The following is a 24,230-nucleotide window of genomic DNA, read 5'->3' on the forward strand; positions in this document are numbered from 1 at the left end:
CTGCTCCATGTGCTGGCCTGTGCATATAAGTACATGCAACACATGAATCTGCCTTTCCGTGTACGCTAAAGCGTGCAAGTGTTTGCATAAATATGCGCACACAACATGCTCAGTCCCATTTGCACACATGTATCTGTGTGCAAGAGCATACCGCGTATGTTAAATTGGGCATGTAAGAATTGTTAATACACAGATTTGGACACACACAGACAAAGATGTGCAGAGGATCAGGCAGGAGACAGTGTGATTGCTCATCAAGCAGCAAGCAAGAGCTGGCGAAAGCCATCAATACTCCTGAAGCCCATTCTCCTGGGTCCACCTGTCGATTACAGTGGCAAAGACAAGCTGCCTGGTGCCTCAATCCATTCCCAGAAGCCTCCACTGGGCCTGTATACACCTGACAAATTCTGATGCCAAGAGGGAGTAAGGGACCTTCCACTTCACACTGGCAGATATGCAGTGGTTTTCCTTTGCTGCATAAACCATTGAGATAAACAACTCTACAGAGAGATGGCACAAGGATACAAATCTATCACTCATGTGGTAGTGATTCAGTTTGTGTGGGTACAACAAGATAGATTAGCTGTCCACAGAAACATGTGAAATGAGATTTTCACAAAGCACTAGAATATGTTTCACTGAGTTGGCAAAGACACACAAAAAAGAGTAAAAACCTGATTCACAAAATGTAAACCTGATGAACTGTTTACTCTACAAACTGCTCAAATGAATCTCATCATGTTGGAATTATATCTGCCACATTTATCATAATTTGTCCTTCAGAGCTGGATTGTGTTTTATGAATATTTGGCTAAAGGACAACAATCCCATTGCCCTCTGCTGCTTCATAATTAGACACAATTAGAGCAGGATCAAGCTGTTTTCTCACATTTCTCCTCCCGAGGGAGAGCAGGACCTAGAGGTGGGAGATTTACCCCTTGTCTATTGAACTAACCTTGGACACAGAACAGAAACGTGACAAAAAGACAAAAAGCTTGATCTGATCATTTTGACAACACGTTTGCACCTGAAGGCAAATTTCACAGGTAAAGTTTCATGTTCCATGTTGAAATACAAGTATCATATTATTCTGATGTTTACACTATTGTTGGATTGGCAAAAAAAAAAATAAAGCTTAAGTATGTTTCCTTACAAAAGCGGCAAAAAGACAAGCAGATTTTGTGGTTTCAAATTTCAGCACCATGGACAGCTCTCATTCTGCCGCGCTCTCTCCCTCTCTGGCTTTGCCTCGAATACAAAGAGAGGCTTGATTTAAATTTATTAGGTTTCCTCATGAACGTACCCTGCTGGCTTTATGCTAATAAATCTCAGCAGCAAATAAGGCACAGGATATTGATTCCTAAGGAGGTCACTGCAACGACTATTATTAATTAGGCAATATTCAAACCTGTATGCACATAAATGATTTAAACTGATATCCTTCCTATGAGGATCTACTGATCTCACACAGCATTAAGTCTAATTTGTTGAAAGCCATCACAATCCAGACACGATGGTCTTTTGAAAAAGAGAAACAAGGGCATGCACGACACGCTCTTGCAGAAACCCCCTTTTGAATGTGTTACAGACCAAATGATGTTCCTTCTATGTGCAATCACGGCCCCTCACTTCACTGCTCAGCCTTTTCCTCTGGCTTTCAAAGTAGAGGTCGGTGACTTTTCTGAAGCTAGATGGCAGAAGAGCCCCACTGCATCTGAGCTGTGCTTTGCGTCGTCATCACCCCATCTTTGCATTGCAAATTGCACAGGCCCATCACTCCCAATAACAGCACCGCTCGATCTCCAAAATGAAAATCAGAGTTATGGTGGGAATACCTACCAGGCGGATTTCTTTCATCAGCTTTCAGGACGGGATGCTGCCTGTCTGTCTGAGGCCTCACACACACACACACACACACACACACACACACAGAAAGGGAGAGAGAGATTTGTGCAGCTATTCTTCTTAGGACACTGCATTGACTTCCATTCATTTGGACATTTGGTCATTATCTCTGACCTTAACTGTAACCAATTCAACCTTAACCTTAACCTGACCACAAGTGAACCCTTAACTTAAATCCTCAGAAATGAGGTCTGGCCTCATTCGTACCAGGTTCTGGTCTCCATGAGGACTACTGGTTCTGACAAGGTCAGTGTTTATGTCAGTGCTTCTGCCCAAAAATGGTCATACAGAGGTAACAGATACATGAACACCCACACACACTTATCTACTACCCCCCCTCACACACACACACACACGCACACACGCTGTCATTAACAGAGTTCATTTCTTTCTCAGGATTTACATTCCTCCTCCTCCTCTCTCCTCCACCCACACCTCCCTGTCCCCACTTCATGATTTGTTACCCACACATTAGCCACATCATACCAACACAGGACGCACCCCCCCCTCACCCACCTCCACCCCCACCACGTCCTCCTCCTCCTCCTCCTCCCCTTCTCTCTCTCTGGCATGGCTCTATTGCCGATCGATGAAAGGCAGCATTCAAAGTGAAGGCTCGACTCCTCTCACTCTCCCTCAGTCTGTTTGTGGCGATTCAAAAAAGAAAAAGAGGAATCAGAAAAGGTGTTGAGCGACAGACGCAAAGAGCGCACCAGCACAGATCCTCGCACTTGATGCCCCTGGCTCTCAGCAGAGATGGTTGAGCCCTCCTCGTCCAGGTTGCCGTGGTCCTCTCCTAAAATTCAGACTTGCTCACTTCTCTCCTCTCAGCTGACATAACGCGGCGGGCGGCTCTGCCTGTCTCTCTCTCCCTCTGTGAGCTCTCTCTCTCTCTCTCTCATTCCTCTGTGAAGGGAAAGGAAAAGAGGAGGAATCTACTTCTGGCTTTTCTTTTTTTTTCTTTTAAAAAAAAGGTTACACACATGCTTTATAGTTGAGAACATGAAGAGGATGTGCAGAGACGGATACTACGACGGATCTATTGAACTGCGGGACGTTTTCAACAGGAGATGTGTTGAATGTGGCCGAGGGGACTTTGGCCAAGGCAACACGATGAGGATTAGGACGGGACTTGTTTTTTGGAATCTCGTCTTTTCGTTGATGTTCAGTTGTGTGAAAGGTATGAGCGAGCCACTGCAGCATTGATCCATGTTTTCTGATGCGCTTGGCGTGTGTGTGTGTGTGTGTGTGCACGTGCGCGTGCACGCGGGCGACAAATCAAAAGCGTTAACGTTACAGACGTGCGCAAAATAGGCTATAACCCACAGCAGCAGCAGCGGCGGCGGCGGCACCGCGGTTTACTGGATGGAGTTTAGAGACGCTCAATAGAAATTGTTGCGGTCGCCTGTGCTTCTTCTAATAGCCGACGTGAGCTGCTTTGCTTAGTAGGCTAACTAGTGAATTGTTGAGGCGCAAGTGCATGCACTGCAGATTTCCTCCAGGATGTTGGGAGGTTGTAATTTATTTAGGCATAAGCCGTTCACATCCTCTCTCTCCTCTTTTTTTTTTTTTTTTTTTTCCCCCCTGAGTCGAGTTTTTCCTCTCAAATATTATGAGGTGGGATCTATCTTGCGCCAGGCCAAGTACTCACCAGAAATGTTACCCAAACCATTTAGGCAGGTCGAGGCAATTAGTGTGCAGCCAATTTGTCGACTGGTGTTTATCGGACTTGCCAGTGCAGACAGGTGTAAGGTGGGCTTGTTAGTATTCTGGAGGCTCATTCTCAGGCTCTGCCCATTTGAATACCCACTGTAGTTGCTGAGGAAACTGCTGGATCCATGTGTATACTCCCCCTTAAATGGATCAGCTTCATTCATTCATTCATTTATTTATCAAGAGAATTCACTTTTTTTTTCCCCACTAAAAGATCAGCGTCTTTAGTGACACAATTCATGGGACTTTGTTCGCCACAACAGTAATTTGACTCAAGCTATTTACAGACCAACAGCTTCAAATCAGTCAGAGCAATTGTTGCTCATATACCACACACTGCAATTACCACGCGTGCATCCGTTGTCCAGTGCCTTTATAAACATTTCCAGAAAACAAATGCATATTATGCTCTTCCTTCTTTGCAGTATCACTCATGGTGATAATGAAAAGTGTGTCTGTTTTTCTCCCTCCCCTCTATTCAATATCACTTACTGCAGGAATTTCCACTTTCTAATTAAAGAAAAAAAAAAAGGCAAATCACTGCCAATCCCTTAAAATAGTTTTTCGTCTCAACGTGAGGGACACTATTTGTGTGCCAGTTTATCTGTTCAGCTCATTTTTATTTATTTATATATATATATATATATATATATGGATGTGGGCACTCACAGATATCAATTTACATGCAGATTGTTCCCTCAGTGAGTAATTCTCGTGTCTGTGTGTTGAGATGTGCAGAATGCAGAGTACCAGCGCCCACCAAGACCGAGCCAAGTCGAGTCATGCAGTCGGTCACAGTTGCTGTTTCATCACCACCCACATTGTGGCAATGTCAAACCTTGAGGCCACTGCCAATCCTCCTAGTTCTGTTACTTATTAGAGAGCCAGCCACCCAGCCAGGGATTGTTAGAAAAAAAAGAGGGATACAGGGAAGGAGGAAAGGAGGAAGAGGAGGCCGGGGTTTTCCTCACTTGGAAACTAATGAAGGAAATAGTGAAATAGTGAGGAGGAACCATAGAAGAGCTGTTGTGCTTCTGCTCTGACTGATGACACAATGTTTTCACAGAAGTAAAGAGATATTTTCTCTGTCTGCCCTGTGACTCACTTCTCATGCTAAGAAAATGATGCAGGAAAAAAAAGGCCATCTCTTAGTCTCTGCCTTGCTAAAATTGCCTTTTCATTGACTAAATATTTGATCAAATTTGATCCAAAATCCTGTGTGTGGGCAGTGTACTCTCTGTATACACAACAATATCTCAGACACCAACTTGATTCTTGGCTCCCGTCGTGAGTTGGTGTTTTTATATGCTCATTGCACAGAGATTCTTTTTTTCATATATCCACATTGCAGCAGTCCACAACCGAACAGATGAGGACATGAACTCTATCAGTGTCATTGGGTCACTTACACAATTTTAGGAAGTTAAAGACACTGGATGAACAATTTGTAATCAGACTAAAGACCAAGGTAAAAAATACTATTACGTTTTTTTTACCACTGTCAGTGTAAACACAGCAGTTAGAGCTGCATTTTTATTTTTTTGCCACAGTTACACATCACTCAATTGGACAATGATTTGTCAAGTTTGACAAGAAAATAACAGCCACGAAACTGAGAGCACCCCATTATTGTTGACACGTGTTAATGTGTCACATAATTGGAGAGAAGTGACAAATATCAGTGATATGATATTGGCAAAAGAAAAATTAACATGAATCAAACTCGAATTGTGCCCAGATCTTTAATGGGTCTTGGGATATTTAGGTGTGATGGTGGATTAGTGGTAGAGTGGGCTGTTTGTCAACTGGAAGGTTGTGGGTTTGATCCTCTGCCAGTCTACATGCAGAAGTGTCCCTGGGCAAGACGCGTCACCCCAAATTGCCCCTGACAGCTGTTCCAATAGTGTATGGAAGTTTGGATACATGTGTTCTGCCACAATTATGAACTGTAATGTAATGGGTATTGAAAAATTATGAATTTTATGTAACTTTATTTGAGAAATTCAGTTTTTTATATATTGCAAATTCTTCACACCAGCTAATCTTTGTCATTACCCAATAGAGGAGGAAGTAGGAATTTAACAAACCATGTTGGGGAACAGTGAACAGATTGTTGAGGTTTTTTAGAGACTTAGACTTAGACTTCCTTTTATTGTCATTGCACAGAGAACACATCAGTTTTCCAATAATTATGTTATATTTTCCAAATTTCTTTCTCGATTCCAATACTTTTTTTTTTTTTATTATAAGTATTTTTCCACCCTGTACTGCCCAGTTAGTAATTGCTGTGGTAATCAGGTGGGTTCTGCACAGACAGTAATGAAGATTTTCTCTCAATGTGATTACGTAAACAGACTGGAAAGGCTGCTAGGGCTAATCAGGATTACAATTTGTCTGTGTAATTACGCCCTATCTATAGTCAGTGTGGGGCATTATCCAACTGGTTGTCAGGTTTTTCATCCCCAAAATGGATGACGAAGAAGAAGTGTGGAAGTGGGCAACTGTACATTTTCACTTCAAAAATCCAACTAAACTAAATTGCTTTCTAAATCATGTATTGAAGAGGATATACAGTGCAACCACTTTATCAAGTACACAGGACATGCTGCTATAGGAAATCTGCTTCAAGGGTTGATGCATAATGTGTTCAGAGACGGTCTTCTGCATATCTTGGTATTTTATAAACCAGTCTGGTCGTTCTCCTCTGACTTCTGTCATCAACAAGGCATTTTTTTCCTCCATAGAACTGCTGTTCACTTGATATTTTCATTTATTTTTTTTAAACCATTCTCTGTGAACCCTACAGATGGTTGTGTGTGACAATCCCAGCAGATCAGCAGTTTCTGAAATGCTCAGACGAGCTCGTCTGCCACAAACCGTGCCACGCTCAAAGTGACTTCAGTCACTTTTCATCCCCATTATATTTGAGGCAAAATACTCAGGTCATGGTTGGCGTATAATTAAGAAGCTACTCACCAAGAGGCAAACCACAGTTTGTGACCAGTTTAACATCAAACATAGATGATCTATTCTATTATTTTTGTGGTGTTATGAAAGTGTTTGTTTGTGGAGAAAGAGGTCTAATAGTTTTTGTGTGTTGTGGGTCCTAAGAGGAAACATCAGAATTGTTTCTTCATTCTCAGCAGGTGCCTTTTCTCTCTAAATGTAATCTAGCCAAATTTCCAATTCAAATACCTTGATTCCATCGATTCAAATAATCCCCTTGACATGCACGGTTGTAGATAAGTAGATAAGTAACACACAATTTGGTTGGATAAATAAGTAAAATATGAAATTCAATTGAATATGCACTTTAGTTGGAGTTGATAGGAATGTCATTTTTGGTACACGAGGTTGATGTTGGAGAAAATGTTGAACAGCAAGGAATCATCTGGCACCAACAAAGTAGAATTTTTTTTTTTTATTTACCAGGATAAATGGCAGCACTTTTACTCCTATAATCTTGATGCCTCTTTTATTGCTGATATTTTACTGTGGTGAACCAAAGTAGTACTCATCTTACCGACTGGCTTCATGCCCATTGCTTCAGGCCGGGACCAGGCTCTTATGGCGCTGACAGATTCTTTCAAAGGTTGGGCATAGTTTGCTGGTACCGAGTAAGTCATTTCTTCTCAGGTATCACTTTTAATATAAGCAGCACTCTTGGGGGAGGTGAGATTGGCAATATCTTGTCTTCAGGAAGAAAATGGCTCACCGTTTGTTAAGATTAAGGGTAATAGTTTGAGGAGACGCAGCTTCCACAGTCAGGGCTACAGATTCAAAGTGGACTGTCTGCACCTCAGGTGCCATTTTCAGAAGGGATTAAACTCTGTTAACTGTCTGCAGGCATATTTGCTGATAAAAATGTAAGCATTTATTTGGCTTTTATCCGCGCTGAGGTTAAACTCAAGGAAACCTGATAGAGAAAATCACGTAGATGGGATACTGTGTTACATGTGTTTTTAAGTGACAATTAAGAGGGGATGTAAATGCAGCCAATCAAGGTGTTATAATTATGATTTGACGTCACTTTTAGTAATCAGTAATACAGTTCATATAAACCCAAGTCTCTTTTCATTGTGTTCACTGATGCATAGCAGCATTCATCCATATGGGTGTTTTCTCTCTCTCTAACCTTGTCAAGAATTGTATCCACAGTATATTTCTAGTGTTATTCACTTCATAACCTGTAGCCATGCCTACCCACGTACCTTTGTGAATCTTCCTCTGCAGTGGCCACTGCTGTTCTTGTTTGTGTTTGTGGCTGTCGGCTGGATTTTTGATATGTGACAGGGGAGGCAGGGGTGAGGCATGGTGAGGGAAGCAAACAGGGTGATGTGAAGGCAATTGAAAGAGTAGCCTGTTTATTGGAGGTTGCTTTGGTTCAATATTTCAACAGCAATAAAAATGATAGGTGGGGATAGCTCAATAGATGCCTGTTTAAACTCAATTACACCACTTTTCTATCAGTGAGTAGGCATCACTGGAGGGTTGCATATTATTCATGCAGCTTGAAAATACAGGCGGTTGATGGACCTATGCAGGTAGAGAGCTATTTTCATCTGCCAGTAAATGGTGCATTGCCAAGTATTTAGTTAATATTTGACAATTTTTTTCCTTTTCTTTCATCCCATGCATAGTATCATTATCATCTTTTTTTCAGGTGAGAAAACACATTCTGGCTTCTGCTGGGCATGGTGGAAAAAAAAAATTGATTGACTAATTATCTGATTTCACAGTTTCCTGGTGTGCTTACCTGCAGCTGTATTTACCAATTCACCCATTTATTCACCTTTGTCCATTCTTTGTTCATAATCAAGTCTAATCAGGCTGTGACATGCAAAGTCACTGATGCAAAAGAAATAAACCTAGACCACACCAATATTATGAAACTGCAGCACTGGCAGTTTTATTTTGAATGTGTTTTTATTGTACTTCCAGTCCAAACTGTGACATCTAAAAGTAATGCTGGGGATGCAGGGTGGAACTGTCATGGAACAAGATGAGCAAGAAAATACCTCGAAGCAATGTATGTAACACCTGTAGTGTATTGTGTTGTCCTTTCAATACAGCTCTGTGAGTGTTTACTTGGATTGGATGTCTTTTATGTTGTAGTTCAGAACTGCAAAAATTGATTTTTGCTTTGTCCGAAGAAGCTTTTTTGTGGAGGTAAACTGAGGATCATCTTTGGGTCTTAGGTGGTTGTTTGAATAAATGTGATGCCACATCTGAAGACATCGTTTTGGGCTGTCGGAGGATTCTTCTCAAATGTCTTATATCTTAAGACAGAATGATTAATTTGAAAAAGAATCAATAGATACTGTACTTCTTTATTATTTTACTACTAAATAACTGATGTATTTATTGCAGATTAGTTAATAAATAATACATTAGCTACAGGTTTGTGTGTTCTGTTTTATCTGCAAAAGGAGTTACATGAAAAACACAGAAAACCCAAAGAAACACAAGATTTCTGCTGCTTCTGCTCTAACAACGAGTGCCTGCAGGTGGCATGAGTGTTACCAGTGCAGTCAAATCAAAAGTGAATCAAAGGTCACTCTTTCACCTCCAACTGGCTCTGAACTCAGCAATTATGGTTCTAACTGGTTTTAACAGACAGTCACATCCCACCAATCCTGGCCTTTCCTCCTCGCCTTCAGAAATGGTTAAAAATGTTTACTTTTCAAGCTTCTAGGTCTAGCCTCGTGCAGAAATGTCGTAGCTTCGAGCCATAGATCCTCAGCTGCAGACCCTCTGGCCATTCCAGAGTCGAGGCTTCAATCTATAGGTGACCGGGTTTTTTGCCATCAGGGCCCCTCGACTTTGGAACAAGCTGCCTGAGTAGATAAAGCTTGCAGATTCAGTGACTTCATTTAAATAACTTCCTAAAACCAATTTTATAAACTTTGCTTTATGTGATGTTGTCTTGTTATATTTTTTGTATTTTATTTTTTGCCCCCTTTATGGGATGCTTTCTTCTTTTATTTCTCCTTTGTTTTTATTTATATTGACATTTAGTGTTTTGTATTTCTGTGGCACTTTCAGTTTGTCTTTCTTTCTTTCTGCCACTGAGTATGCCGAGTTTGCCGTGTCTCTGTGCGTGTCTTTGTAAACTCTAAAGGTGCTGTGGAAATGAAGTTGCTGTTATTATCACATATAAACACATCTTGACAATTTGTGTGGACCGTAAACTGGAAATAGATGTTTACTTGGACAGTGGAAAACAGTCAAGTCCCGTTTCAGCCTCTGTTTGTCTTCGGATTGAAAAAGTGCAAGACAAATTTGCTGCTCTTTTCCTTTCTCTTGTCCAAGGAAAGTGAAGTGTTGATGTTATTGTTTGTTTGGAGGCAAGAGAGACAGGCATCCTATTAGATGTGTTGTTGGCTCACAGTTTTGTGTTGTGTGTACAGCAGCTCTCACAGTAGTGGCCTGGCATCAGGTGCAATATGGCTTAGTAGCACTTTGAGGATTTATTGGTGCCTAGCCACAAAATACTGTAATCACTATCTGCTGGTAGAAGTAGTGAAGGCACCAGCAACATTCAACATAAATGTTATTATACTTGGCCACACAGACACACGACCTCTGTTATTTTTTTTTGTCCCGTTGTGCAGTGGTGTGCATTTGGGGTTAGTATTTGTGCATGTGCCAGCTGTGTTTTAGCGTGTATTTGATTTTAATATTTTTCACCTCAGTGGTTGGCAATTTAAAGCCTCCAAATGGAATATTTCAGTGCCCTTTCCCAAATTGCAATGACACACTCATGAGGTAATAGTCATTCTGTAGAAAGCCTCTTTTCTGTTTGTTCTGTATGGAGCCCATTTTCCTTTCATCAACCATGCAGACAAGCATAGTGAGCGGCTGTGATTATGCACGTTCTATCAGTATGAATTGTGAAGGTGCCACACAGTCATGCAGATAATATCCTTCTCTTTGGGAACATCAATTTGGGATTTCTGTCTACTAAGGTTGTACTCTCGGCACTGGCAGTCATCATTGTTGTACTCCTATTTGTGCTGATGACAAATTATTTTCACTACCCTCTACATTTTGTGCATATAGCCGAGGGCACGGCTTGTCATAGCTCGGAGAGGAAGGTGCTCGGATTTCTCAAAACTGAAATTAAAAGTTAAAAAACTTAAGTGCTGCAGCATCTTTGATTTGTTAGTGCAGAGCCTGAAGCTACATCGTCGTCTGAAGTTATGACAGCAGACAAGCAACAATAGATTGTGTCCCCTGTTCTTAATTTCCTCTGATCAATGCAGTCAAAATCTGTAATTTTCAGTTTCTTTTCATTGCTTACTGTTTCATTTAAAAAAAAAAAAAAAAAAAAAGATCAATCAAATCACATTGTTTGTGATTACTACAGTAAAATTGTTTCCCAGTGCTGCACTCATTTATATTCTTAAAGCTGTATTTTGGAAAACCAATACTTGGCAGCACAGAAGTGTGCTTATGGTGTTTTGTAAGGGTGTTCAGCAAAAGGAGCCTACTGTGGTGCTTGCTGACCTTTGTTTTGCATGGTCAGGGTTTCATCTCTCCAGTCAGTGTACTTTATCCAGGCAGTGCAGATGGATATCTCTGTATTGGCTGACTAACCTTTGAGGTCAGGTGCAAATCAATGCAGCTTTTTGTAATTTAACTTTGATTGCTATAGGTGCTGCTGCCTGCTCCTGTGTTTTGTGATGGGCCATCATCAGAAACAATGATGAAATGCCATCCAGAGAAAGAGTGTTTGACAAAACAAGTGTTTGACAAAACACTTGCTATAGTCCATCATGAGGAAATGGAGTATCAAGCAGAGACAGAGAATATAATGTATGCCTGAATCAGGGCACAAAAAGAGGAGCATGAAAGCACTTTGCTCAGTAAGGATGTGGATTCTGGACTTAGGATTTGTTTGATGAAAGATAATGTGATGTATGAAGGATGAGGTTAATGCACTATTCATGCATATTGACTGGTGGTGCAAGTACTATTCAAAGCAAGACTCATACTTCTATGAATGTTTAGACTACAATACACTGTGTATGCAAATCAAGTTAAGTTAAGTTTATATTTTGCACATGTTTGATGATGAGAGAGAGACAATAAAAGCAATTAAACATCTGCAGAGTGTCTGCTCATCTGATGAGAAGAGCTCAGGACAGGGGAATGTGATCCCTGAACATAACTATTTCAAGAATCAGCTGCTCCCTCTCTAGCAGTCGCCACAGCGGGTGATGGGCACATTTGATTTGGCATTGATTTTTATGCCCGGTGCCCTTTAACTGACGCAATCCTCCCATTTATCTGAGCTTGGGACTGGCACAAGGAGCACTGAGGTCAAATTAGAATGTCCAGTTAACAATGAGCAATGGTGATTGGGTACTTTGCTCAGGGGCACCCCAGCCATTCACCTGGTGGGGATTCAAAACCAGCAACCTTTCCCAGCAAGTTCTGTTTTCCACTTGGCTAAACAATCAAATTGGAAGAAAATTCAAGGTTTGTTTGTATATTAAAAACATTTGGAATAAAAAATCTCTTGCCTAACATTAACTGGAACTGGCTCCAGCTTTCCCCACAACCCTCTTTATACAGATTATATGACAACAATACAGTTGGATTTCATACAATAGAAACAAAAACAAAAACTTGAAACTAATTAGACCGAGATTAAACGATGCAGAATGTAATTTATTGATAAGCAGCAGCAGATAATAGTGTTTTCCGCAGCATAAGGCTGCTTCACCTTGTTTGGTTTTCATTTCAGCAACACTGACTAAAGCGCTCCCAAGGTGAGACTGTACTTCATAATGTTGTATTTAGGCCTGGGACCATCTAATGCTTCACAGACAAGTAACAGGATTTTAAAATCTATCCGCTGACACATAGAAAGCCGGTCTGTGATTTAAAGACTGGTGACATGGCCTCCACTCTCTTGACCTGTAAAAACAGTTAGATATACTGTTGAAAATAAATGCATGGATAGGTTTTGTCTGTATCTTGATTAGACAGAAAGATTACAATTATTTCTTTGTTTTTCAGGTGATAGCAGGCTGATTTTGTAATTGTCTTAATGTGACTGTTGAAGTAGAATAGTTTTTTAGTTGCCTATTGTGGATTCACTGACATTTATTCATTCTTCTCTGCATCTGAAAATGTTATTTCCTTCTTTTTCCTTTTTTTACATTATTTTTCCCCCTAGGCACAGCCACTCTCTGATTTGATCAATGTGAGGACCTTTATTCTCCTGGGGACGCAGTTAGCATTTCCTTTATTGCAACTATTGTAGAGGAGGAAATGATATGAGTAAGGAGGAACAATGACATGAAGATATTGGATAAAAAGACCCAGATATGGATCCTTGAGTATAGTAGTCCCTAATTTGTAAATAAGATTTGTAACAGTGCCAGAAACTGACTTTTGTAGTTTGTCGAGCGGTATCTTATGGACCATTTTAAATTCAGATATACAAAATGTCACTTAAAGGTTTAAGAGTAGTTGCAGTGCAGTGGTTGAAATCCAGACTGAAAGGCATTTAAGTACAGAGCCTATAATTGGGCCTATAATTGTTTCAGTCGGGGGAGACAAGTGGGTGAAAATGATCTTATTTTACTGATTGTACAAATGAAATCTGATGATGAAGTCTTCAGAGTCTGCACTTTGCCTCAGCAGGAAAGTATTGAGTGTAAAGGCATCTGGCCTGCACAACGGGATGGTAAATACCCCCTGGAGTTCAGACATGTGCGCATGTGAAGAGATAAAGACAGGGGCGAAATATAAATACCACAACTGAAGCCACCAAAGGTATAGATTCCCTGACTGAACTTAGAGCTTCATTTATTAATGAGTTATGCAGTTTTATTAACCGCAGTCTCCTTGGCCATTGAAAAAAAGGCTGCTAGAGACGTAGGGGGTGGCTCAGATGGTAGAGCGGGTCGTCCACTAACGACAAGGTCAGTGATTGAAACCCCAACTCCTCGAGTCTGCATGTCAAAGTGTCCTTGGGCTAGACATTGCACACACAACTGCACGCAGATGCACTATATGAACGGGTGTTAATGGGTGAGAATAACGGCAACACTGTGGGGATGTGTAAGTGGTTATCAAGACAAGAAAAAACATGTATATATCATTTTTTATTTATTTATTTTATTAATATTCATATCATACAATAAGTGACAAACGCAAGAATCCAATTCACTTCCGCTGATTTCGGTCTCTTGTTTCAGTTTACACAATGATAGATCCACTTGTCGCGTGTCTGATAGGGCAGCGGCTCAGATGGTAGAGCACGTTGGCCAATCAATCATGTGGCAACTCCCGGGCTCTTCCCATTTGTTGATACTTGTAGAGAGGATTTGTGTGCATGCGAAGAAAATTAAATTTTCTCCTTCAAATGATTGAAATACAGTGTTAGATGTCATCAGTGTGGAATGCTTTCTTCTGGCGCTGTCACTTTTTAAATTACAGTCCTGTTTTAATGCTCAACGTCCAATGGCCTATAGCGTTCCTCAGAGAGACCTCACAGCTGATCTCCTCCTGCTGTTATGTTCATTCAGACAAGATATTGATAAAGAACCACAGATCTGCACTCTTTTGTATGTAATACAGGTGCCTTTTTCACCAGTCACAAGTAATCCTCAAACAAAACAACACTTTGAGGCAATGTGCTGTGCATGACTGGACAAACTTTATATTAAGTTGGACCAAAGGGGGGCACTACAACATTCGTTTAATTGCCAGTACTTTGAAAGTCATTAATCAGGGTGCGAAAACTTTCAATGTTACACTGCTTGTTCTAATCTACAGTCCTTAAATCAAACTTTATAGTCTCATTGGAAAAAAAATGACTTTGAACAGGCAGACTGCCACAGAAACGAGGGACAATAGACACTTCAACAAGGACACATACAGTAGAATAGACAGCAGATGAGCTCAATACACTTTAAGGACAATATAGCAAATGAAACAGCTGCAGTCGTCATCTAAATTCAACAGTTTCACTTTGTGGGGAAGAAAAGACTTCGTCTCGCAGTTCATTCGTCCACGCAGGATCCTGAAGCAACTACATGGGGAGGAGGTCACACTGTGAATGTTTATTTTCCAAGCTCGTTTAATGATGCCCTGTTCAAAAATAGGTGATTGGAATTGACAATTTCTCTCGCTCTCCACCCATTACATTGTGCCTTTTTTGTCACTCAAAAATATCAAGCATGCTGGTAAATGACTGCCCCTCCTCTCTGCCTGCCGCATATAATTATCTATCTTTATACCAGTAAACAACACTCAAGCACAAGTCCATGTCTGGGAAAGACAAAATGTTAAAGTTAAAGCTGTAAAGTAAAACAATAAATAAGCCCTTGAAAATAATAGGACACTCCGTATGATGCATAATGCATTTTATTTACAAGATCAATCTTATTTTCCATTCACACAGGGAAAAGCAATGTGGTTCATTAACTGGATCATTCTGCTCAAAATTTCTGTATTCACTGCGAAGAGATTGGAAAACCACACTCATTAGTCTTGTTTTTTGTTTGCATGAGTGAGAAGCACTACAGGGCCAACAACACATATAAATATGCATGTTTTCACCACACACACACACACACACACACGCAATTCAGATTGACAAATAGAGAAAAAAACTCATCATGGTGCGAAGCAACTGTCGGTGTTTTGCTTTGCAAGTGTAACAATCAGTTATATGCAAAGGTGTAGCACAGTGAAAACATGGAGCTTGTGTGTGTATCCGAAAGGACAGGCGTAAATGTAAGTATTTGAGGAACAGTTGGGATCATTGGTGAGCTGTCTGTCAGCCGGGCCGGCTGCCTGCTGAGGCCCCCGTTTCTTTCTGACTTGTGCGTTATGATACTGATTTATGGTTCTGAACTCCATTTTCCCCACTGTGAAATCACAGCATGTTGTTAATTTGGTTTCTCATCGCAATTTATGGTCGGTGTTGCAGCATGACATTACAGAGGGATCACGTTTTACAGCTGCGGTGATGATGGAGGTCAAAGCAGGTAACTAAGCAGTGACAGTGAAATCCAAAGAAGACATACTGTAGGTCTAAGTGGTAAATTAATTTTTGCATGCCCCCCCCCCCCCCGTATGAGGAAGAACGTTGCTTCTTTCTTTGAAATTACAAGATGAATGTTTACAGTGTTCTTTTAATAGATACCCGCTTTTATGCAGATGACAGTGCTTAACACATTACAAGCTCACATGATTCAAAGCATTGAAAAGGGGGCATTCAAATTTATAATGGGTAGCTTATAAAAATGGAACTAAACTAAAAGGGGCAGTGGGAGGAGGCTGAGATTGTTGAGAAAATGAGAAGTGCAGTGCAGAGCGGGAAGAGAGATTCTGGGAACAATTGGCTGAAGAGGCAGTGAATGAAACTAGGTGAGTGAGGCGGAGAGAGGGGTGAGAAAGGAAAAGGCTGAGGGAGATACAAAGTGGGACAAAAACTGCAGCTGGTGGAAGAGAGTCGCAGGGATAATGAAGGATGAAAGGAATTCTTAGATCTGAGAAGGAGGGGAAAGGAGAAAGGCAGATAGAGGAAAATATCTTGGCAATCTGTTCTGTCATCCCGAGGACATCACGACAATCAGCCACACAAACACCGCTGAGCACTTCACACAAACAGCATTATTCTGAATAGTTTGCAATGTTAGCCATCTAAGACTTGACAAACACCAAAATATTTACAATAGAGCCCTGTGGATTCTGTTCCTGATATTGTTACTGTAAACTGTCAGGGATATGACAAAACCTCAGATAAAAGCTGTACTTAAACTTTGTCCATGAAGATTATGTGGCTTTAGACGAGCCAGACAGAAGGTTTATCGGCTTTTTTTCTTTTCTTTGCTGGTGCAAGATTTCTTAAGTCTTATTCTATAATGGTCAATAGGAGTTACACAGCCACAACATTCAGTAATTCAGTAATAACCTTACCATAACTAAATCCTGTGTTTTGCTGTGTTGTTTCAAGATCTTACAAATACAAAAAACTGAATATCATACAAAAAACATTCCATTTTACCTCAGCTTTCTGATATTGTTCTGTTTCTGAAACTCTTTCTCCATGTCAGGCTGAGAAAATAGATAGTGAAGTCATATGAAGAATTACTATTTTAAATTTCAGAAAACTATAGAAAACAACACTTTATATCAAATAGAACTTCCTTTTAATTCTACAAGTAGTACTATTCTGCCCAGGGACATGTCCCTTTAGATAACCCTATGTCTTACAGTATATTGGGCATAACATTATGTTTAAAATGTCTATGCTGCTCCACTGCAACATCCTGTGGAGATGACTCGGTACAATTGAATTCTTGCAAAATGTTTTTATAATTAAGTTCATGAAAATGTGGGAGGTGACTGCGGGATGAATCATAACGTGAAGCCAAACATCAGTGTACAAGTACAGCAAAGTCATGCATTTCTGCTCGCCGATTATCTGTGGGCTTCTGCTTTGACTAAAGTGAATCAAATAGTGGATTAAATTAGCAGGGACTGCAGGTCACACCCGTTTTTCCTATAATTTGAAAAATATGTTGGTGATGGCTTTGTAAAAAAGGTTAAGGCAGTATGAGTCAGGCATGAATGTGTTTCGCCCTATTTCCGTTCATTAAAATCAAGAATGTGCGACAAAATGTTGCACTGCTCAGTTATTCACAAACCTCTACAGACCACCTAGAACTAACAAATACCTCTAGATATCACCACCTGTCATCAAAAATACATTACATGCCCTTTCTTCGTTTTTAATCCTTCACAAGGGCTTGCTTCGTAATTATGATATTTCCAAGAGCAGCAATAATGTACCACATTGCAGGTCAGATGATGCACCTATTGCAAATGTGTTATGATGAACCTGTTTGCTCCATAGTGGTGAAAATAAATGATCTGGCTGAAATTCTTGTAGTTACAACTCCGTAAACCAGCATGGCCATATAGTATCTATATATAATATCTATAACTGTATCCATAACAAGGTCAGGCCACTTGATCACAGGAGGGAATTGGGCTGGGGTGTATGCGAATCACTTATCTGACAACAGGTGGAGATATACTGTAATGTCATGTTCTCTGGGTCAGGCCTACAATATCCTGAAGGTGTCGCAAGATGTTTAGATTGTGGAGAAAAATGTTCTCGATAAATAACAGCTGCATGGCTGTGTCCAAAGGAAATGCAATTAAAAGGAGTGACAAGAAGAACATTAATTGTCTGTTTCGCTCAGAGTAACGTTTTGCCTAATTGCTCACATTAGTTTATTAGCTGACATACATAGTGTGGATTGTCTGTAAAAGGCCATTTCAGTTGTGATCTGTGTAGTTTTTCCCCCCAGAGATTGTGTGTATGTCCAAGACACGACGTGCGTATGTGAACTTGAACTGTTATGAACTTTTTCTGGCACAAGCACTTACCTTGTCAGGACCGGGAGTCCTAGTCGGTGTAGACTGCATCGCAATTAAGCTCGCTTCTCATTACGCTGCATTCAAAATAGCCTCAAATAAAACAGCGCACACTTTCCTGTGTGCTGTGACAGAGTGTACGGGGGCATGTTCAAACACTGAGAGTGTGGGAGTTTACTGGAAAGTGAGGAAGAATGGTGTCATAAAAAAACGTGTAGGAGTGCTCATTTACGATAGCACCAGTAAGGTTCGCCAAGCAATGGAATTATGATGGCATCCTTCCTTAATGCAGCACCCATGAGACACTATGTCCAGAGGATATAATTCTATACTCATGAGCCGAACGGTTCAACGGTAACATTCTTGGTACATTATTTTTTCAGCCTTGCACAAAAATGGGGATTGTCTTTTAATAGGTTCAACTTATAAACTGTGTCAAGGCACCAGATATGTTTCTTGAGTGGGCCGTGAAACAGATTGTTAAGCACTTGAGGCACCAAATTGTCAGACCTCTCCTGCTACTTTCCTCTGGGCTTTCTGACCCTCTAGAAAGAATTTGGCAGTAATGATGCTTCAAAATCATTTTGTTTAACGTAACACTGAAGTCCTCAATTAAGCATTTCTCTTTGATTATTATGGCAGTTGGTGCTGCAGCCTATTCTTTTTTCGCCATTGAAGGGGAACTGAAAACATGAATGGAAACAGAAAACGTGTCTCCTATTTAGTCAGTTGCCAGATTCCTCTCACAGCTTCTGCCAACTGAGAACAATGTGGATTTTCCAAACAATTAGTTTGGAGCTGAAAAATATTGCACCTGAACTCTCCGCAGTGCATGCAGTCTATAGGAATAGCGTCTGTTCTGGTGTATTAAAACAGTTTTAAAGCCATTCAGTTTATTTAATGCTGTGTCGATGCTCGAACCGGGTGAAATGAAAGAACAAAGGAGCTCCACAATCAATACAATGTTTTGACAAGCTGTTGACATTTATATAACCGACTGTTTGTCTCCTTTAATTGCAGGTTTTATCCATACTTGTGGAGGCACTTTAAAAGGGAGGAATGGGACGATAGAAAGCCCTGGGTTTCCATACGGATATCCAAATGGAGCGAACTGTACCTGGGTGATCGTTGCTGAGGAGGGGAACAGGATTCATATAGTTTTTCAATCTTTCGCTGTGGAGGAGGAATATGACTTTTTATCTTTGTATGACGGACATCCTCACCCGGCTAACTTCAGGACAAGGTAAGGCAGCGGCCCTGAAGTCATGCACCTTGAAGGGTATTTTTAATGGCTGGCAGTCAGGAATGGAAAGATGTGAGGAGGGAAAACCGCCAGTGAACACTTCTGAGTTCTTTCAAGTACACATTACATTACAAAGACACTATACTATACTATACTGTCCGCCTCTCTCCATCTCTCTCTCTTTCTCTACACATACACACACACATATATATATATATATATATTTAGCATCTCTCTTTCTCTCATTATTTGAATGATCCATATTATGCAAGAAATGTTAACATCTAATGGTGAGACTGTAGAGTGCAACAAACAGAAAACACCTTTTGCAAACTCTGTCTCAAAGGCATCAGGGAACTACAGTGACCCTCCCTAAAAAAACACTTTCACACTCTTCCACTGTGCTCTCTGCTCTCTCCTCCCTTCGTCTTCATTGTTTTATGCATCTAGGTTATTTTAATTATTTATTTTAGTATTTATTCAGGGACAAGGGACAGAAACAGTGCCACTGAGAGCTGCACAGTAGTTATCAGGTGTAATGTATCACAAAATTATTGCTACTGCTAATTTCCAACGGCATTTCCTTTGGGTGGAGCTGTTCTTTTTGTATGAGCTTTGATTTGAAGCACTGTAGAAACATGGCGAGGTAAAATGGCAGCCCCTGCAAAGCTATGAGAATGATATGATTTTGATTTTACAGGGACTATTCTCTTATTAAAAACTTTAGGTAGTATCTTCAAAATCTGCCAATAAACTCTCCTCAATGTTACATACTGGACCTTTAAGAGGTTTCAGATTCCAAACACAAAAAAAGCCCATCCCCAGCATTTATTACATTCTGACTGAGCATGCTGCGTTGGCTTCAGTGATGCGTGGGTCAGCTCAGTAATCACCATCCTTTATTCAAATGCTTCACCGTAGGAGAGAAAATCATCTAACACAGTTTTCATCTTGTTTGCCTTAGTCACTGAACAGCCATTTTAATGTTTATTTAGAGAGCTTTTCTGTATTCATTCAATTTCTCTCTCTCTCCATCAGATCTAATGGGCTCAACCTGTACTTGATATTGACACAATTTAATTTGAAAGCGACACTTACTTAGACATGAAAGTCACATGTTTTGTCCAGAAGAGGCTTCCTGGCTTCCTTGGTTTTCACACTTTCCTTTCCTCACTAAATAATATTTAGTGTACTAAATATGCAATAGCTTTAATAAAACAACAAATGACCTCTTTATAGTAAAACACTGTTACTGTAGCATCGCTGCCCCCTCCCCATTCTCCATGAGGAGTGCACAGAATGAGCAGAGCCGTCACTCAAAGTGTTTTTTCCTGATAGTTTATTAGCAGTTACAACCATAAGCTCAAAAACAAGCTGCTGGAAGTTAAAACAAACATGAACTGAGCCTCTGCAGTGAGTGACAGAGACCCTGCTGTGAGAAAGACGCGTCGTCTTCCACTCGAGCTTTGTGACTCACACAGTCAGGAGGACTGGGAGGATTAGGAGGACATTTCTTTTTTGTCATCTTGACTTTTTCAGCCAAGGAGGCGGACAGTGACGTCAGACTTTACCCACTCCTCAAATGATCCTGCAGAGCTTTCTGAAAGGACGTCTTGAGGTTCATCCTCCAAAAATTTGCAGCTGTCTAGCTTTACTTGCATAGCCTTCCATCTGTCAGTCACGATGTAAAATGCATCACTCTGCGTGCAAAGCGGGGCCAGGTGAGACAAAGACAAAACAATGCTATACGGAGAAAAGGAATATTGTGTGAACTCATTTATCATTCATCATAACAGACATGCTTTGATTCTCAAAAGTTACAAAGCACAGCTTTAAAATATTCAAAAACCTTTTTTTTTAAAAATGTAATTTATATAAATTAAAGTGTGTTCCATCAGAGGTGAACGTTGGATCAAAAAAATCTGTGCCATTTATGTTGCTCAACTTTAGCAGAAGTAGACTGATGCTACTCGCTGTTATAATGGAGGCTGTATAGCAATATGTGTCTGTCTATGAAGGGGGAATAATTCAAGACCTGAATCATTGCTGATACTTCAGCAAGTCAATCATTTCAGATACTGAAAAGGTTGTGTTGCATAATGCTGTTCTCAAGGTCAGGCTTACAAGAGCTTCGCTTATACATCCAAGTTGCCAGAACATTACTTATTAATCTAACATTTCCTCAAAAAAGGAGATAAAAAGGCATAAATATAATAGAATATTATACTTATTACTAAATCCATGGGCAATTATACAGAAATGCCTGATATTGAAATGACCTTTTATCCATACTGCATCCTCTAGAGGCTGTAAGGAACTGGCAGCTTTGTTCTGCTGCCACACCAGTCAAATCTATGTTATAAAAACAAACCAAATCAGAATATTCAGCCTTAACACAACAACATTGACTCATGCACTTGTGTTATAAAAAGAGAGCATTTTAATACGAGTAATTTAACTTTTATGCCAGCAGTGTAGCAAAGAAGGACTAATGATAGACATCATGTGCTACTTAAGTTGCCTCATATGCTGAGATAAACATATTGGCTGTTAAGTATAACTAGTGTTGTCATAGAGCCAGAGCTTTGACTTCACTGCCAATTGTTGCTTTAAAATTCAGCAACAATATCAACTTGTGGTGCAGTTTTGATAAGACAGGTCTTTAATAATTAAACAGTATTTAGTTGCTTCTCAGTCTCATTTTACACAGAGTATCAAACTCAGAATGTATCGACACTTTTGGTTAACGAGAGTAAGAGTAAATGGGCACTGGGGAGATGACCCCTCTATAAAGAAGAGACATATCCTCATGTTTCAATAAAGCTTAAAAGCCAATATTCCCATTATCCCTGAACGCAGCACTAGTCTTCCACTTGAGCAAACAGCAGAGTCTCATTAGTCAGAGGTGTGACAGCTGTGTGAAGGAGCAGCATGGGGAGGAAGCTCCACCATGACCTGTGTATCACTAACTGCAGTATGTGGCTTTTTGTTTCATTTTTGCTGCCTTCAGTTACTAAATTAGCCAGTTTACTCACAGTAACCTTTGCTAGGAAGGGCTTGGGAAGGTCTGGCTAATATGTAGCCCAACTTGAAAGCTAAAGTTGACTGTGTCTGCAAACTAGGTAAGAGCAATGAATTGTTTACTCTTTTACTACTTTATGCCAGTAAACGAATATCTTTGGTTTAGGGACAAATCAAGGCATTTGAGGACATTTAATCATGTGTGGGAAAAACTGGCTAAGATTTTCCTCCATTTCCTGTATTTTATGGACAACATTACTAATAGTGGAAGTAACCGTTGGCTGCAGCCCTACACAGGATTTATACTTTGCTGTCAATTAGAGGCCCTATAATGTCCTTACATGATGCATACATAAAGGAAGCAGTTCACATTTCCGCGTTCCTATCGTTTACAACCCTACTCTAAGCCTCAGGTGTTTGCTTAATGTCAGTAAATTGCACAGTTACTGGAAAATGGGGGGGAAAACAGTAATTTGACATAAATGATGGCTTCGTTTTATATATGTCAGTGACCTGGTATTTCACACTCTGCAGCGTAATGTTAATTTGTGTCACACCTGTAAAATACATGTTGTGAAAATGCTCTTCACAGATCTAAGCCTTCAGTGTTTTTCACCGTGGTAATTTTAATTGGTTTACTCTTAAACTTTGTGGATTTATCAGCTAACAGTGTGCAAACAAACAAGCGGTACCTGATACTCTGTATGTGTAGGGGTGAGACCAATGACATGATAATATAGTGTAAATCAGGGAGCAATCAAGGGGCTTTATGAAAGTATTAATTACTGAACTACTCCATTGGGATTTCATGGAATTACAGAGACATTAAGGTTAGTGTGTTTGGTCATACTGACATTGTTTAAGCACCGGTGTGTTGTTACCGACTGCCTCAGTTGGATTGGTAATTAAATGACCACTCTGTTGAAACTGCAGACCTGTTCAGTGACAGCTGATATGAACACATGCAGTGAAATAAAAAAAAAAGATGAAGATTTCTCTATAAATACTGTGGATGAAAGTAATTGTGGTTGCGGTGGTTTGTCCGCTTTTTTTTGTCAGAAATAGACAGGTGTGCTGTCAGGCGAAGCTTTAGTGTGTCTCTCACTGTCTGGCTTCATTTAGATTAGTCAGTGTTAAGGTAACCAGCCTGGCTTGTTGCTCTGTCATCCAGTGTCGGATGATGCTTCTCTTGTCTTGTTCCTTTTCTCGTCACTGTTAGAGTAGGCTGGTGGTTAAAAAAAAAAAAAAAAAAAAAAAAAATCTGTAATTGGCTTGTGCACTGCCATTTTCTAAACCTGTTGTAGAGTGTTTTGAGCCTAGTTTTGTACTTTCCTTATCTTCAGCTCCCTGTTTTTAATATTCCATTAGAACTTTATGTGTAATGTGTGTATGCAATGTGAAGTTTGAAAGTGTATTGAGGGATATATGTGAATGTTAGAAAAATGTATTCACATTTGCTCTTTTACACCTTTCAAACTGGATGTAACCCTTCTTTAACCCACGACTGGAATGCAGGGAGATGGAGCTTTGCGCTCATATACTTGTCATTACAGTAGCCCTCACGGACATGATTCACCAGTGTGTCACGCATTTGTGCCTTCAGCTTCTCAGTACTGCAATTCCTAAATAGTTGAATAACTGCCAGATACTGGCATCTTCCAATTTTGATATCTTGGGAGGGGGAAAAAGGGGTAGAAGCACTCACTCATTGAACATTTTACAGGCATAAAATCAAAATAAACCCAGGCTGCCTGAATATCGTGATGGTCGTAAGAAGGTTAAAGTGGAGGTCGAATGGTCCTTTTCAAACTAAATTTGTGTCTACTTTCAATTGCTTTTTTATGGTCGAAGACCTCAAAGTTTCTGAAGAATACTCCAGTTTACTGCTCGTCTCTGTGTGCCTCTGTCAGCTGAGCGGTTTCTGAGCCAAACACCC

General features: G+C 40.3%; 1 protein-coding gene across 3 annotated transcripts in view; it reads left to right on the forward strand.

The window, feature by feature from the left end:
• Positions 1 to 2,504: 2,504 nt before the first annotated feature.
• The window catches only part of LOC131471417 (CUB and sushi domain-containing protein 3-like), a 193,968-nt gene continuing 172,242 nt past the window's right edge, over positions 2,505 to 24,230 (forward strand). For all 3 annotated transcript variants that reach the window (XM_058647955.1, XM_058647957.1, XM_058647956.1), the window contains exons 1-2: positions 2,505 to 3,085; positions 19,051 to 19,273. In XM_058647955.1, the coding sequence (XP_058503938.1) occupies positions 2,908 to 3,085; positions 19,051 to 19,273 (401 nt within the window). In that variant the 5' untranslated portion in view covers positions 2,505 to 2,907. The remainder of the gene's footprint in view (positions 3,086 to 19,050; positions 19,274 to 24,230) is intronic.

Source organism: Solea solea, chromosome 13, assembly GCF_958295425.1.
Source record: "Solea solea chromosome 13, fSolSol10.1, whole genome shotgun sequence".
Lineage (NCBI taxonomy): Eukaryota > Metazoa > Chordata > Actinopteri > Pleuronectiformes > Soleidae > Solea > Solea solea.